The sequence below is a fragment of the Protopterus annectens genome, chromosome 13.part0 (assembly GCF_019279795.1).
Source record: "Protopterus annectens isolate FY-2018-M chromosome 13.part0, PAN1.0, whole genome shotgun sequence".
Lineage (NCBI taxonomy): Eukaryota > Metazoa > Chordata > Ceratodontiformes > Protopteridae > Protopterus > Protopterus annectens.
In genome coordinates, this window is record NC_056747.1 from 63,818,157 (window position 1) to 63,836,650 (window position 18,494).

General features: G+C 37.6%; 1 protein-coding gene across 1 annotated transcript in view; it reads right to left on the bottom strand.

Annotated features, from left to right (window-relative positions):
- Positions 1–18,494, bottom strand: part of LONP1 (lon peptidase 1, mitochondrial) — an 843,750-nt gene that overhangs the window by 61,126 nt on the left and 764,130 nt on the right. The window contains exon 16 of the mRNA XM_044090626.1: positions 9,484–9,692. Within this exon, the coding sequence (XP_043946561.1) occupies positions 9,484–9,692 (209 nt within the window). The remainder of the gene's footprint in view (positions 1–9,483; positions 9,693–18,494) is intronic.

The following is an 18,494-nucleotide window of genomic DNA, read 5'->3' on the forward strand; positions in this document are numbered from 1 at the left end:
GTTTCTGTGATGCAGACTTCAAATCTAAGAGTGAATCAGACACTGTTCCCATATCAGCATGTGTTCAAAATTCTGACTCCATTCCAGAAAGTGTTATGAACATTCCACAGATCAAGCATTTTACAGGGACAGTTCCAGTTGCTAAATATATATACACACACATATATGGGTCTACTTTAAAACACTTAAATTTCATAACATTGAAATTCAAAACATTGAGACCATAACATCGAAACTGCAAAACACTGAAAACCCAAAACAACGAAACCTCAGAACACTGAAACTTTGCTTCATAAGACTGAAAACTACAAAGCATATGTAAATGACATCCACTCCAGCTATAACACCACCAAACTAACAAATACACTTTTTACTATGTTTCTGAAGGGGGCAAGCCCCCCTGCACCTCCCATAAATTAAATATACCAACTACAAGATCGCACTACAGTGGAAAAAAGTTAATTTCCTAACCTGACTGTAACATGATCACCATACAGAATGTAAACATATGAATGTGCTGCTTTCATGGAAGTTAAGTGAGTAGGGGGAAAAAGTGTTTATTTTACCAATCTGTATGCGTTTTTTGGCCATACAGGTAAGTGACTTAGACATTATGTTTATAGTCTGTATGGTGAAATTAACTTTTTCCACTGTAGTGCAATCTTGGAGTTGGTATATTTAATTCACGGGGGGGGGGGGGTGCAGGGGGGTTTGCCCCCCTGCAGAAACGTAGTAAAAAGTGTGTTTGTTAGTCTGGTGCTGTTATAGGTGGAGGGGATGTTATTTACATGTGCATTGTAGTTTTCAGTGTTATGATGCACACTTTCAGTGTTCTGAGTTTTCGTTGTTTTGTGTTTTTAGTGTTTTAGGATTTCAATGTTATGAAATTTCAATGTTTTAAAAAAAAAAAAAATATATATATATATATATATATATATATATATATATATATATATATATATATGTGTGTGTGTGCACTTAGTAGTGTATAATGCATGATGAAGAATTACCTGTAATTTCTGCATGCCTAATAGACTCATAGCATTGTATGATCTATTTGTCAAAGTGGGAGGATGCAGATCAGAGTGCAAGCGATGTGTGCTGTATCTTTAAGAAGCATGTTAAAGCTGATAAATCCACACACGTGCAATCCCTAGTGCTATTTTGTAAGAGCAGCCACAGTAATATCTTGCACAATTGCAGTTAGTTTGTATACAAGCTGCATAAGTTAAAGTCAGTAATCTTCTATAATGATGTGTGTATAAAATAAAGCTGCTTGAACAGAACCCACAGAGACTCTTCTATTGTGTCCAGAATGGGAGAGCGACACTGTGGGTACAATTTTACCTGTTACCTAAGTTCATAGGTTCATAGGTAGGTACTAGGCTATTGGCCCTAGGGCCTTTATAAGCCTAGCCAAAAAATGTACCCTGGCTTTCGCCACCCAAGAAAATTATTTTCCTGTGCCCCTGTCGAGCAGTGCCACAGAAGTGATCCCTGGGGTGAATTTCCCATTTCCCATCCAATCAAGATTTTTCTTGAAGCGTGCTAATGAGGAGCTCTGTTTGACATAGATAGGTAGTCTGTTCCAGAATATGGGAAGTCTCTGGGACAGGAATCTATCCCTCCAGCATGTTCTGTTTATTGTGGTGACGAGGTTTAGGTCCCTAGAGCGTGTAGCTCAGAGGGATTGGGATTTCTTTAAGTGGAGCATGTCTAACAGCTCTGGGTTTGACATAGCTTTGTATGTTAGGCAGAGATCGCCCCTGAGTAGGCGATATGTGATGGAGTAAAGCTGTAGTTTTTTGAGACGGTCTGCGTAGGGCATCTGTTTAAGGCCAGTAATCCTCTTAGTGAAAAATTTCTTTGGTCTTTCCAGTTGTTGTAGATGTCTTGTGAGGTACATACCAAAAAGGGCGTTGTACTCTATAATGGGTCTAATGAGTGATGAGTAGAGGGGAACAATGACCTCTTTTTTTCTGGATGAGAATCCTTTTGTGATGAGATGAGCCACGTAGAAGGATTTCCTGACCACTGTGGCGATGTAATTATCAAAGGAGAGACTACTGTCCACCTGTGTCCCAAGGTCTCATCACATTTTCAGCATTAAGTAGACTACCAGCTATGTGGTAGTTCATGGGTACAGAGTTTTTACCAAAGGGGATGACAATACACTTTTTGGCATTGAGCTTCAGGCCATGGCTTTGACACCAGGTATCTGTCTCAGTGAGGCCCTTTTGTAGTTTGTCCACATCATTAGGAGTTTCGATTATGGCTCCTAGTTTACAGTCATCTGCAAACTTTGTTAGCCAAAGACCTTCTGTGTTAGCCTGCACTTCACAGAAGTAGATACCAAACAGGAGAGGACCCAGGAATGAACCCTGTAGTACTCCACTTGTCACTGGTCTGAAGTTGGATTTGGAATCTGCTACTTACACAGTGTGGGTTCTGTCCGCGAGCCAGTTGGCAACCCATCTTGTGACATAGGGATTTATACCTAGTTTAGTGAGCTTATCTATAATTCCAGAGTGGGGGATGGTGTCGAAAACCTTGGCGAGATCTAGATAAGCTGTGTGAATCATTTTACCCTCATCTATGGCTTTGGTGACTGCTTCAAAGAAGTCAATCAGGTTTAGGAGACATGATCTGCCTTTTACAAATCCAAACTGGGTAGGGTCCAGTGTCTTTGTTTATGAGTTCCACGAAGATACATTCCATGGTCTTGCAGACCAGGCTCGTCAATCTAATGGGGCGGTAGTTCCCGGGGTCCATCGTGGCTCCCCCTTTGTGGAGTGGGATAACCGTCTCGGTGCGCCATTCAGTGGGTACAAAGCCTGAGGTGAGGCTATGATTGAACATGGTACTTAGGTAGGGTGCCAGTTCATTCTGTAGTTCGTGTAGAACGCAGCCTGGGATATTGTCAGGTCCCATGGATGCTGTGTTCTTGGCTTTGGAGAGTGTGTTTTTTACCTGTGCAGCCGTGATTATAGGAACTATGCTTTCTTCTGGTATAGAGATGGGCCCTCTAGGGGGTGAGAGGGGGGTAAAGTTAGAATTGAACCTATCTGCTAGGATGTTGGCAATATCAGTTGGTTCTGTACATTTAGTGCCATTGTGCTGTAACTTAGAGCAGATCTGAGTGTTCCTATTGAGATTCTTGACATAGCTATAGAATGCTTTGTGGTTGCCTTTAGAGTCAGTGGCAATTTTGTTTTCCTAACTAGCTTTGGAGGATTTTATGAGGGATCTCAGCTTCTTACTGAGGTTGACCAGGGAGCTCCTCCAGTCATGGGATTTTACACTTTTTTGCAACAGTTTCGTTCTTCTGTTGTAGAGTTTGTTTATGGCAGAGGACCACCAGATTGGCTTCCTTTTTTTGGAAGATAACATCTTGGTTCTATTAGGGATAGCATGATCCATGCACTCGTGTAAGTGTTTATAAAGTGCATCTGTGTAGGATTCAGCAGTCATACCTCTATTGTCCGTCTGCATGGGTGTCATGAAGTTTGCCACTTCTGTCTTAAGAAGTGTGAAGTGGTCAGGTTTGTCATTTTTACATCTCTAGTTTTTACCAGTACAGCAATTCTGAAGCACATATCCAAAGCTCCGTGCAATTTCTTCACCCCACACATTATATAAATGCTCTTTCTTATCATTGTCTAGAAACCGAATGTCAAAAACACACATCAGCTTCTATCTTCTGACACCACTCACACATATCTAATTTTGTTATATAATTTTACACTAACTACAAATAAGGTACAATATTTAATTTAACATCTTTTTTTGCATCTTTACTTACCACATTTTTTTCGTTTTCTTCATCTGTGGCATTCTATGTAGCCTACTGTTGCTTTTTGTTCTGTTTCATCTCTTGCTTATATCCTTACATATTCGCAGTTAACAGATTACAGCACTAAATCTACTTTCTGTCCGTACCACAGTATTACCCACAATTAACTCCACATCTCTCTCAAGTACAATTTAATCATCATTCTCTTTTTGCCTATCCTTTAATGACTGTCTTACATTTTTCCTGAAGAAAACCTTTTTACCCCTATATTTTCTCGCTGTGACTTTGGAGCCGTTTTGCAATGCTTTCTGAATAAATTCTGATACAAGTGGAAATGGAGGGAAATGTGTGCAGTAATCCTGTACGACAGCATCTCTGGGCTGTTGTCCCTGACAGGGGTATTAGGAAGTAGAAGCTGGTGCATTTGGTGTCGGAAAGGGATGGCAGGTGCAATCAGGGTGTAGCAAGCCTTTCTCCAGAGTCTTCTGTTCTACTGGCAAACTGAGGGACCACATGTGTGATATCAGCAGATAACTGGTTAAGCATGTCTGTGAGATAGCTGGCTTCCCCACAAATACAAGTGGGTACCAGAAAGCAACTGCTTGGCACAGTTTATTCTCTCACCTTACAGCATCTTGTCAACAAGATAAAAATAAGCCCCTACCTGCTTCTTTGTGTACCACACCACCACTGTGACATTAGGGTGGATGTCAAGTGCACCACAAGGAAAGGGGTCTTGAACGGCCTGCAGAATGAGGAGGACTGCCCTTTTCTCCAGAAACTAGTTGCACAGAGAGGCAATCAAATGTGGCCATGCATCTTGAACCATCTGAACACCAACCACCCTAAGGCAGAGACATCCATGGTGATCAGCACTGCAGGCTGGTGATGAGGTGAAATGGACTTTTCACAGTCACAGGGGAGGTATGAGATAACCACTGCAAATGCTCTGTCTGCTTCTGAAATCCTTTTCTGATCAGTTGAGAGAATGTCTAACAATTCCAGTCTTAAAAGATCCCTCATTTATTTGAATTACCATTCAATTTAGGACTTAAGCTGTCTATTCAATTAGCATTTAACTTGCTTTATCAGATCAGTTTCATCCTTCCCTATGCTTCCATGTATTGATAACAGTTTTAATTTCATTTGAATTCATTCTCCTTTACCCATTTTAAATTTGCCCTATTACAATGTACATTTTACTGATTTGTTTGGTCTTTTTTTACTGATTCAGTTTTATTGTAAAATTTAATACAGTTGTACTGTTAAAGTGCTTTGGAAAAAAGAACCTAAATAAACACAAACTTAAGAGGTATGTACACAGAGACCACTATGCCTTGAGAGGCCATGTCAGAACCCACATGCAGAAACCTTACATGAGGAGATAGGTAAATCATATTTCCCATTAAGACTTATGGTTTTAACAAAAAGACAATGAAACTAAAGTATCACTTTGTATGAAGCTCATCATGTCAACTTTTTAAGTTCTTTTGTCACCCTGTTTGTCAGCTCACAAAGCTGCAGCGTATGAGGGGAACAGTTATGTGACTTGATAAAAAAATCTAAAGTACACATGCACATGCATTCCAAAACAATCCTTTAGCCTTTACTCCCCCATCCAGGGAATGAATCACAGGAGTATGAGGTGTGGGAGCATTCAAGGCTTGCCACAGCCCAAATGGTACAGTCAATAACCACAGTCCAAACCCAACATTTCCAGTACTTAAGAAGTCAGATGATTTTATTTGGTCTTGTAGGAATTGATCCCATAACATCAAGCTTTCTCCAAGTCTCATGACAACAGCAGCCATCTTGTCTGTAGAATGAGCTAGCAAGGATGACAATGGTGGTGATGGAAAAGTCTCCTGTAAGATTTTTTGTGGAGATGCAGTGTAGTCGTTTGTTGGGCCATCCCCCCTTTTATCCCCTAATGATTCTAAAATCCCACCTTCTTGGGAGGGGTAATCTGCATCACCTCCATTATAAGTGCCTGGCATAGGACATTTCAAAGGGAAGTCAATGCGTTTCCTCTGACATTAATGCTTTCATTCCTTTCAAAGAAGGAAGAATCTGAACTACAATAAAACTCTCTTTGGTGATTTTGCCAGCGGCTACAATCCTCTGTCCTAATACTTGGAAGTGTGCTAGGCTGTAGTAGCAACAGGGAGAATGTTTCACATCAGGACCTGTGTTGTCATAGGTGCCCAGGGCAGCGCATATAGAACAATCTGCAAAATTGATATGGTAGCTGACTGTCAAGAAGGTACCGGAAAATGAGGACACAGCACTGAATGGCAAAGATCAACACAACCTTTCACTAGTGGTGACACTCATCAGTTGATATGGGACATCAATGTTGAAAAAAATACTATGACCGGAGGGCAGTACTGAGACCTTCAAACTGCAAGGCTCAAAGGCCAGAGTCATAAATCTGAAGAAGCACCTAAGTCATCGGTGCTGAATGTGGTCTCAACAACTCAACCCCAACACTAGTGTGTGGAAAGATGCATGGCTCTAAAGGTGCTGGTGCCACCACTACCAATGTAAACAAGGACATCAAAGAGAAAGACTGGGGTCCCAAAAATAAAACCACTACCGATGTCGATGTTTCTACCAATGCCTACAATAAAAGCTGCAGGTTGACAACTGGTCTCATAGGAACTGACACTAAGGCAGGGCCAGTGAAGAAGCAGAAAAATGCAGTGTCCATATCTGCCAAGAAATCAGTGGTGGGAAAGGATCAGACCAATCTCAGTCTGCATGTTCAGAATTAGTCTCAACCTTCCTGGAGGGGATCCAGACTCTTTAATGGACGACCATTTCACCGAAAAAGCACTTTTGAGAAAGAATACTAAAAAAAAAAGATAAAAATGTGGGGAAATGGAAATTGTAGCACATTGGGGATAAGGGAATATTCCCTTTTCTCCACTGTAGTGCGATCTTGCAGTGAGAATATAAAAGTAGGGGGTGTCGGGGTGCAGGGGGGCTTGCCCCCTGCGTAAATGTGAGTACTGTGTTTTTTTTTTTTAATTTTATTGTTTTACAATTTTTTTGCACATTTTAGTGAAAGTGCTTTTTTGGTGAAAAGCACTTTCGTTAAAGTGTGTTCAGTCGTTTACATTTCGTGGAAATGTGATTTTGTGCAACAGTCCTAGATCCTCCTGCAGTTGATAGCAGTGGTAACAGGGTGACCATTCTTGGAGAGAAAAGACAAGATGGACCTGAAGGACAAAGAACTACAGGGTACAAACTTGCAAAGTTCAACCTCAGACAAGGAAGAAACACTGTTCTGCCTCAACAATCCTGGAGGTGGACCTGCCACTATACACTAGTTTAGAAACACCAGAGGTACAAGCAGCAAGACTAATCTGATTTGTTTTTCACTTTTTAGAAGAAATATAAAACATCCTTGGAGGGCGAGTTTCATCTTCCTCTCTTGTCCTTAGAAGACTTTTCACTTTGTCTTTCTTTCTCCTTAGCTGTGGAAGATTCACAGGAATCATCCTTGGACCCCTGTGAAGAAGCAGCAATGCCTGGATGACTCTGTAGAATGATCCCATGATAAGTCTGGCTGTATGCACGTTCAAATATTTGTGCCTACTTATTCGGTGATGGAAAATGTTTTGTTAATGATGTCTTATCTTTCTGTAGAAAACTGAATTTATTCCTATATTTTAAGAATAAAGATGTGCAGGGGGAATCACAATTCACATTTAGGCCATCCTCTTTTTCTTGGCCAATGAATAAATATGTTTCTGTTTTAACAAAATGTATTAAAGGATTTACATTTTGATTACAAATTGGCTACTAAGAAAAATCTTACCCTTGAACAGTATCAGGTATTATAGTCTTTGAAAGATGTATTTTGCACTGAGGAAGGCTTTGTCCAAAACTAGTATGCTGTTATTTTTCCTGTACTGGCTCTATCTGGCCAATCAAATTGTTAAATTGTTTATCACCGTTCATTGTGCTGGCTGTTTTTTAATTTTTGCTGTTGGTATTTTGGCCCCGCACTTTTGCCATACGGGCATACTATGGAGGTTTTGTGACTAGGGAGACAGCCTTGTGGAAGGTCAGACTTACCTTCAAGAAGATCCAATTGACACTGCACCCTCCTCTAACTTAATCCTCAGACAGTGCTCCAGAAAAGACTCTCCCAACAATCAATGTCAACTGACACCACCTTCAAAGCAGTCAGACAAGTTAGAAGTTTCTCCCTCTCAAATCTTCTGTAGGCAGTCTGAACTGCTGGCAGTTACTGCCATGTTTCATGTCATTTCCTCACCAAGCAACAGTGCATATGTAGGTCCTGGTTCATGATACTGTGGCAAAACAAACCTTCATGGCTCAGGTACTTTATCAACTGAAACTGGGAACTTTTCCAAGATGAAAGATGAATGTTAAACTTGAGATCTGAAGTGCATGAGCAACAGAAATGAACGTAAGTGCTCACAGACTAGGCACTCTCTCTCCTACTGCAACATATGATAAGGGGTATGCGTGTCCTTGAATACATGGGCTTCAGGGGGGTAAAATGACAGAACTGGAGGGGCAGGAGTATAATTAAAGTCACTGAATCACCAAGGAGTGTTACAATGTTACATAATCAAATACTAAAAACACCTTAGAAACACTATAAAACCATTTCCTTGCCAGTGCACCTTAGAGCCAATAAAAAGTAAAAAAGTATGGCCACAAGTTTACAAGCCAGAGTATCAATGAGATGAGACAATCTTAACTAATACACTGCGTGAGCACCAGCATATAAAACAATGTGCACATCTGCAGTATATACACACAGCATATATAACAATGTGCACTTCTGCATATACACAGCATATATAACAATGTGCACTTCTGCAGTACATATACACAGCATACATAATGTGCACATCTGCAGTATATATACAACAATGTGCACATCTGTAGTTTTCCAGTGACCCACTTCATGGGAGAGACAAACAGCACAGCACCATACGCCAGCATGGAAGAAAGCGGTTTACAACAGTAAGATGAACCTTTATGAAATTGCTCTCAATTGGCAAACTACATAATATTTGACTATTAGTTATATGCAAACTGCATGGATATTTTAACACTACAGACTTGGCTAATTATTTTAAGTGACACTGCCATGAACCAACTTTGGATCTATCCACTTAGAATGACCAAGGCTCCAACCATAGGCAAAGAATAGTAATTAAGTCCAAGATTAGTTGCAAAAAACAGCTTTATTTTCTTCCAAAATACCTCTAGAATTTTGCTGTTTGGAAGAAAATAAAGCAGTTTTTTTTGCAACTAATCTTGGACTTGGTTACTGTTCTCTGCCTATGGTTGGAGCCTTGGTCATTCTAAGTGGATTGTTCATTCTGTGGTGTTGGCTTCAAGCTCCATTTACACAGCAAGCAACTCAACTTGTGTACATTAATCAGGACAACTTTGGATCTAGTCTTCTTATAAATGTCTGTGTTGTCAACTGAATCTGCTTATGAAATTATGTTGTGTGGCAACCCAAAGTAATTTCCTTACCTGATACCAAACCTTGAGAATTTCTTAAATGTTTTAGGGCAGCAGAAAATCCATTTTCTTTTTACAAGGATCTTTTATTGCTCTAATGTTACAGATATGCTAGAGGAGCCCTAATTATGACATTTCATTCAAAAGATAAAGCATTTTTCCTCAAAGTTTACCTCTGGCACATGCACATGAATGTGTGAGTTAATGAGGAAGTCATTCGAGGGTTCCTTCTGCATAAGGAATGCTCGTGCAAACGTATAAGCTATTCTGGCACTTTCCTTCATCACATCCCCAAGATGTCCTGTAAGTTCCATGGAACCGTCCTTATTTTCTTTGTCTCTTGGGCGGCGCAAGGCAGTCTCAATAAATAAAGTCGAGCCTCCTGAAATTATACATGAATTTAATGGCTTCAAGAAGAAATGAATAACAGATGTAGTCCTGCTATAATACAAAAGGGTTTTACTTCTCTTTTGAGAAAGCACACTGCTTAAAAAGTAAAACAAATAAACCATAACACTGCTTTAAAAGTGAAACAAATAAACCATCAATTGCCACAACAATCCTGGTTATTTACAGACATCTCTCTGTATGCCTGAAATGCGCAGTTCCAAGCTGGTGAATCTTACACCAATATGAGAATAAGCGAGGCCACCCACTGAGTAATGTGACTGCCACAGACCAATCAGAAGAGCAGCAAGTTCTTGTGGCTCATAAGAACTAGTACAAGGGTTGAGTCCACCACAGTGAATTGGGGAGGGAGATGGCTGAGTAATAACCTTATCTGAACTAAGCCGGGATTAAGAACGCCCACCATTTAGTATAATAGGAAATATGTTATAATAGACCTGGGAAATTACTGTCCCATTAGCCTCACAAGTAATATCTGTAAAACCATGGAGTTGATCTTAGTTAATTTCATAAACAACAAAAGTGGTAGCCTCAGTCCTAGTCAGCACAGTTTTTTGAAGGATAGTGACCAAATCTATGAATGCTTGCAAAGTGGGCGATTTTATTGACCCCCCCCCAAACACACACACACACACACACATACACATTTTCCTTCTTAAAGGTCTAAATTGCAAACTACCTGGTGTTCTGACCACATTATTAGACTTAATGTAAAGAAAAAAATGTAGTGAAACAGAAACAAATCTTTCCCATGGATAATCATATAAATGAAACTACATTTAGGAGAAATACAATAAGACCTATGCACCTGCATCAATGAAGAACTGCCCTTTGTTCATAAAGTATCTTACAGTAAAGAAATGATTGCGTCTTCACTGTCAGTTGGCATTTACTTATTTACTGACGATTGTTAAGTGGGTTAGTCTGACTGGGCCAAAGGCCCCTTTTCAGCAGAAGCCTGAGGAGAACAGCTCCAAGAGTACATGAAACAGTAAATAACAAAGTCAATTCTTACATATCAGGCAAGAAAATATAAAACTAAAAGTAATTTTCAAATAATGAAAATGAACAAAAGTTATATGAAATTTTAACATACACAGTACAAATATATCATGATAAAAAAAAGGAAAATGGCATAAAAAGAGTGTATAGTACGTAAGGAGACAACAGAATACGAACAGCAGTAAATGAGAAGGAAAAAGAGAAACAGAACAGCAGTAAATGAGAAGGAAAAAGAGAAACAGAACAGTAGTAAATGAGAAGGAAAAAGAGAAACAGAACAGCAGTAAATGAGAAACAGAACAGTAGTAAATCAGAAGGAAAAAGAGAAACAGAACAGTAGTAAATGAGAAAGAAAGAGAGAAACAGAACAACAGTAAATGAGAAGGAAAAAGAGAAACAGAACAGTAGTAAATGAGAAGGAAATGAGAAACAGAACAGTAGTAAATCAGAAGGAAAAAGAGAAACAGAACAGTAGTAAATGAGAAAGAAAGAAACAGAACAACAGTAAATGAGAAGGAAAAAGAGAAGCAAAACAGCAGTAAATGAGAAGGAAATGAGAAACAGAACAGTAGTAAATGAGAAGGAAAAAGAGAAACAGAACAGTAGCAAATGAGAAGGAAAAAGAGAAACAGAACAGCAGTAAACGAGAAGAAAAAGGAGAAACAGAACAGCAGTAAATGAGAAGGAAAAAGAGAAACAGAACAGCAGTAAATGAGAAGGAAAAAGAGAAACAGAACAGTAGTAAATGAGAAAGAAAGAGAGAAACAGAACAGTAGTAAATGAGAAAGAGAGAGAAACAGAACAGTAGTAAATGAGAAAGAACGAGAGAAACAGAACAGTAGTAAATGAGAAGGAAAGAGAGAAACACAACAGCAGTAAATGAGAAGGAAAAAGAGAAACAGAACAGTAGTAAATGATAAGGAAAAAGAAACAGAACACTAGTAAATGAGAAGGAAAAAGAGAAACACAACAGCAGTAAATGAGAAGGAAAAAGAGAAACAGAACAGTTGTAAATGAGAAGGAAAAAGAGAAACAGAACAGTAGTAAATGAGAAGGAAAAAGAGAAACAGAACAGCAGTAAATGAGAAGGAAAAAGAGAAACAGAACAGCAGTAAATGAGAAGGAAATGAGAAACAGAACAGCAGTAAATGAGAAGGAAAAAGAGAAACAGAACAGTAGTAAATGAGAAATAAAGAGAGAAACAGAACAGCAGTAAATGAGAAAGAAAGAGAAACAGAACAACAGTAAATGAGAAGGAAAAAGAGAAACAGAACAGCAGTAAATGAGAAGGAAATGAGAAACAGAACAGCAGTAAATGAGAAGGAAAAAGAGAAACAGAACAGCAGTAAATGAGAAATAAAGAGAGAAACAGAACAGCAGTAAATGAGAAAGAAAGAGAAACAGAACAGCAGTAAATGAGAAGGAAAAAGAGAAACAGAACAGTAGTAAATGAGAAGGAAAAAGAGAAACAGAACAGTAGTAAATGAGAAGGAAAAAGAGAAACAGAACAGCAGTAAATGAGAAGGAAAAAGAGAAACAGAACAGTAGTAAATGAGAAAGAAAGAGAAACAGAACAGTAGTAAATGAGAAGGAAAAAGAGAAACAGAACAGTAGTAAATGAGAAGGAAAAGGAGAAACAGAACAGCAGTAAATGATAAGGAAAAAGAGAAACAGAACAGTAGTAAATGAGAAAGAAAAAGAGAAACAGAACAGTAGTAAATGAGAAGGAAAAAGAGAAAGAGAACAGTAGTAAATGAGAAGGAAAAAGAGAAACAGTAGTAAAAGAGAAGGAAAAAGAGAAACAGAACAGTAGTAAATGAGAAGGAAAAATAGAAACAGAACAGTAATAAATGAGAAGGAAAAATAGAAACAGAACAGTAGTAAATGAGAAAGAAAAGGAGAAACAGAACAGCAGTAAATGAGAAAGAAAGAGAAACAGAACAGCAGTAAATGAGAATGAAAAAGAGAAACAGAACAGTAGTAAAAACAGAACAGTAGTAAATGAGAAGGAAAAGAGAAACAGAACAGTAGTAAATGAGAAGGAAAAAGAGAAACAGAACAGCAGTAAATGAGAAGGAAAAAGAGAAACAGAACAGCAGTAAATGAGAAGGAAAAAGAGAAACAGAACAGTAGTAAATGAGAAGGAAAAAGAGAAACAGAACAGTAGTAAATGAGAAGGAGAAAGAGAAACAGAACAGTAGTAAATGATAAGGAAAAAGAGAAACAGAACAGCAGTAAATGAGAAAGAAAGAGAGAAACAGAACAGTAGTAAATGAGAAGGAAAAAGAGAAACAGAACAGCAGTAAATGAGAAGGAAAAAGAGAAACAGAACAGCAGTAAATGAGAAGGAAAAAAGAAACAGAACAGTAGTAAATGAGAAAGAAAGAGAGAAACAGAACAGTAGTAAATGAGAAAGAAAGAGAAACAGAACAGTAGTAAATGAGAAAGAATGAGAGAAACAGAACAGTAGTAAAAGAGAAGGAAAAAGAGAAACAGAACAGCAGTAAATGAGAAATAAAGAGAGAAACAGAACAGCAGTAAATGAGAAAGAAAGAGAAACAGAACAGCAGTAAATGAGAAGGAAAAAGAGAAACAGAACAGTAGTAAATGAGAAGGAAAAAGAGAAACAGAACAGTAGTAAATGAGAAGGAAAAAGAGAAACAGTAGTAAATGAGAAGGAAAAAGAGAAACAGAACAGTAGTAAATGAGAAGGAAAAAGAGAAACAGAGCAGCAGTAAATGAGAAGGAAAAAGAGAAACAGAACAGTTGTAAATGAGAAGGAAAAAGAGAAACAGAACAGTAGTAAATGAGAAGGAAAAAGAGAAACAGAACAGCAGTAAATGAGAAGGAAAAAGAGAAACAGAACAATAGTAAATGAGAAGGAAAAAGAGAAACAGAACAGCAGTAAATGATAAGGAAAAAGAGAAACAGAACAGTAGTAAATGAGAAAGAAAAAGAGAAACAGAACAGTAGTAAATGAGAAGGAAAAAGAGAAACAGAACAGCAGTAAATGAGAAGGAAAAAGAGAAACAGAACAGCAGTAAATGAGAAGGAAAAAGAGAAACAGAACAGCAGTAAATGAGAAGGAAAAAGAGAAACAGAACAGTAGTAAATGAGAAAGAAAGAGAAACAGAACAGTAGTAAATGAGAAGGAAAAAGAGAAACAGAACAGCAGTAAATGAGAAGGAAAAAGAGAAACAGAACAGTAGTAAATGAGAAGGAAAAAGAGAAACAGAACAGCAGTAAACGAGACGGAAAAAGAGAAACAGAACAGCAGTAAAAGAGAAGGAAAAAGAGAAACAGAGCAGTAGTAAATGAGAAGGAAAAAGAGAAACAGAACAGTAGTAAATGAGAAAAAGAGAGAAACAGAACAGTAGTAAACGAGAAAGAAAGAGAAACAGAACAGTAGTAAACGAGAAAGAAAGAGAGAAACAGAACAGTAGCAAATGAGAAGGAAAAAGAGAAACAGAACAGCAGTAAACGAGAAGGAAAAAGAGAAACAGAACAGCAGTAAACGAGAAGGAAAAAGAGAAACAGAACAGCAGTAAATGAGAAGGAAAAAGAGAAACAGAACAGTAGTAAATGAGAAGGAAAAAGAGAAACAGAACAGCAGTAAATGAGAAGGAAAAAAGAAACAGAACAGTAGTAAATGAGAAAGAAAGAGAAACAGAACAGTAGTAAATGAGAAAGAAAGAGAAATAGAACAGTAGTAAATGAGAAAGAATGAGAGAAACAGAACAGTAGTAAAAGAGAAGGAAAAACAGAAACAGAACAGCAGTAAATGAGAAATAAAGAGAGAAACAGAACAGCAGTAAATGAGAAAGAAAGAGAAACAGAACAGCAGTAAATGAGAAGGAAAAAGAGAAACAGAACAGTAGTAAATGAGAAGGAAAAAGAGAAACAGAACAGTAGTAAATGAGAAGGAAAAAGAGAAACAGAACAGCAGTAAATGAGAAGGAAAAAGAGAAACAGAACAGTAGTAAATGAGAAAGAAAGAGAAACAGAACAGTAGTAAATGAGAAGGAAAAAGAGAAACAGTAGTAAATGAGAAGGAAAAAGAGAAACAGAACAGTAGTAAATGAGAAGGAAAAAGAGAAACAGAACAGTAGTAAATGAGAAGGAAAAAGAGAAACAGAACAGTAGTAAATGAGAAGGAAAAAGAGAAACAGAACAGTAGTAAATGAGAAGGAAAAAGAGAAACAGAACAGTAGTAAATGAGAATGAAAAAGAGAAACAGAACAGTAGTAAATGAGAAAGAAAAAGAGAAACAGAACAGCAGTAAATGAGAAAGAAAGAGAGAAACAGAACAGTAGTAAATGAGAAGGAAAAAGAGAAACAGAACAGCAGTAAATGAGAAGGAAAAAGAGAAACAGAACAGCAGTAAATGAGAAGGAAAAAGAGAAACAGAACAGTAGTAAATGAGAAGGAAAAAGAGAAACAGAACAGCAGTAAATGAGAAGGAAAGAGAGAAACAGAACAGTAGTAAATGAGAAGGAAAAGAGAAACAGAACAGTAGTAAATGAGAAGGAAAAAGAGAAACAGAACAGTAGTAAATGAGAAAGAAAAGGAGAAACAGAACAGCAGTAAATGAGAAAGAAAGAGAAACAGAACAGCAGTAAATGAGAATGAAAAAGAGAAACAGAACAGTAGTAAATGAGAAGGAGAAAGAGAAACAGAACAGTAGTAAATGAGAAGGAAAAAGAGAAACAGAACAGTATTAAATGAGAAGGAAAAAGAGAAACAGAAAAGCAGTAAATGAGAAGGAAAGAGAAACAGAACAGTAGTAAATGAGAAGGAAAAAGAGAAACAGAACAGTAGTAAATGAGAAGGAAAAAGAGAAACAGAACAGTAGTAAATGAGAAAGAAAAGGAGAAACAGAACAGCAGTAAATGAGAAAGAAAGAGAAACAGAACAGCAGTAAATGAGAATGAAAAAGAGAAACAGAACAGTAGTAAATGAGAAAGAAAAAGAGAAACAGAACAGCAGTAAATGAGAAAGAAAGAGAGAAACAGAACAGTAGTAAATGAGAAGGAAAAAGAGAAACAGAACAGCAGTAAATGAGAAGGAAAAAGAGAAACAGAACAGCAGTAAATGAGAAGGAAAAAGAAACAGAACAGTAGTAAATGAGAAGGAAAAAGAGAAACAGAACAGTAGTAAATGAGAAAGAAAAAGAGAAACAGAACAGTAGTAAATGAGAAGGAAAAAGAGAAACAGAACAGTAGTAAATGAGAAGGAAAAAGAGAAACAGAACAGTAGTAAATGAGAAGGAAAAAGAGAAACAGAACAGTAGTAAATGAGAAGGAAAAAGAGAAACAGAACAGTAGTAAATGAGAAAGAAAAAGAGAAACAGAACAGCAGTAAATGAGAAAGAGAGAAACAGAACAGTAGTAAATGAGAAGGAAAAAGAGAAACAGAACAGCAGTAAACGAGAAGGAAAAGAGAAACAGAACAGTAGTAAATGAGAAGGAAAAAGAGAAACAGAACAGAAGTAAATGAGAAAGAGAGAAACAGAACAGTAGTAAATGAGAAGGAAAAAGAGAAACAGAACAGTAGTAAATGAGAAGGAAAAAGAGAAACAGAACAGTAGTAAATGAGAAGGAAAAAGAGAAACAGAACAGCATTAAATGAGAAGGAAAAAGAGAAACAGAACAGCAGTAAATGAGAAGGAAAAAGAGAAACAGAACAGTAGTAAATGAGAAGGAAAAAGAGAAACAGAACAGTAGTAAATGAGAAGGAAAAAGAGAAACAGAACAGTAGTAAATGAGAAGGAAAACGAGAAACAGAACAGCAGTAAATGAGAAGGAAAAAGAGAAACAGAACAGCAGTAAATGAGAAGGAAAAAGAGAAACAGAACAGCAGTAAATGAGAAGGAAAAAGAGAAACAGAACAGCAGTAAATGAGAAGGAAAAAGAGAAACAGAACAGTAGTAAATGAGAAGGAAAAAGAGAAACAGAACCGTTATAAGCACAGAAACAAGTATAGGAGGAAAAAGAATATGTAGGAAGTGGGTGGAAAAGACCCCGGGTAGGAAGTCTGTGAGAAGAAATACAGTAATAGAGGCTGAAAGGAAAAACATATTCATTAACAGAAGTCTTGTAGGGTCATTACAAGAGCAAGACCAAGAATTATGGAAGCAGTCTGAGTGCTATTTTAAAGGTGTTATGGTTAGTAATAGACTTGACATTTGGTGGTAATTTATGCCAAGCCTTTGCTATGGTACAGCACTATAGTAGTTTGCCAACATTTTTATTGGGCATATAAACTTGCAGTAGCTTCTGTTGTGATCTGCGGAGAGCTCAGCTGGGTGTGTAAGACTGGATGAGAGTGGAGAGAGAAGGGCAAGATGAAGATTCATGTACGACAGAACGAGTCATAAAAAGCTGAGGTAATAAAATTTGGTGATGAAATTCCAGCCACTGCAGGTTTTTAATTAGGGCTATGCAGTGGTGAGAGCAGTAAGGCTGGTTGGAGGCAAATCTTGCAAATTTGTTACAAGTAAATTCTAATTTAGTCACAAGATTAGCTTGGAGGTGAATAAGTATAGGATCTGCGTAAAGTAGTGTGGGTAGAAGGAAGACTTGTGCAAGGGAGAGTGTAAAACTGTTTGTGAGGAATTTTTTTTTTATGTCTGTAAAGCAAGCCTAGCTTTTGATGGGTATTTTTGATACATTGCTGAGTGTGGAGACTGAACATTAGATGACTGTCGATAATAACACCTAGTAGTTTAGTGTGAGGTTCAGTGGAGTTAGTTTTACTTTTTGGGAGGAGACTGAAAAGGTAGCTTTGTGATGTTGGACAGATGTAGGAAGGAAGAGAAGTTTAGTTTTCTTTGGAAACCAAAAGTGCACGATCACAGAAAAACAAAAATAAAGAACCTCTACCACGACTGAAATAAAGACATGAATTTTAGTGCACATCTTCTTTAATCACCGCTTTCGTCAGCAAGACTTCATCAGAAATATGAAAAGTTGCACATATCACACTGTTTAAATATTCTCAACATAACTGAATAACACTCCAATCAATTAATGCATAAAAACGATTAACTAATTAAACTTTAAAGACAACAGCACAATCAATTCTTCATATATACTCTTCTGTCTTTTTAAAAGCATTTAATATTTATTACATCGTTTAATCCTGGCATTCTGTCAACTTTCAAATTTATCTGCCATTCAGTCTCCCTTTGTTCCAAATAGTTTTTGAAACTGCCCCTCTCAAACTAAATATTCCTCGTTCCAACACAGAAAATTGAACACTGACTGTTGATGGGGACATTGTTCTTAATGTTGTTGAAAAAACTGGAAGATTCTTGAAGGGAATCATGATTTATTAAAAGCTGTTGGATCAAAGCCAACATTTGTGTACAGAAATGAACACTGTTTAAAGATGCTATTTGAAAAAGAGAGAGATTCATTTAATATAAATAGCATCACCGCCTTACTCTCTTTCTCTAACACTATCCTACAAAATAAAAATGCAGGTTTATCTCTCCTCACCTACATTCCTAGACCTCTCTAAAGCTTTCGACATGGTCCCACACAAACAACTCATCGCTCTTCTCAATAACCTGTCCTTCTCTCAACCAGTCAACTGGTTTCAGAGTTACCTATTTGACCGCCAACAAGTAGGTGTTTGGAAGGATGACCTATCACCCCAACTACCAGTCTCCATAGGGGTTCCCCAAGGATCCATCCTGGGACCCCTACTTTCCTCTATTTTAACCAATAATCTAGCCTCAGCCACAACACATGGCACACACATACAATATGCA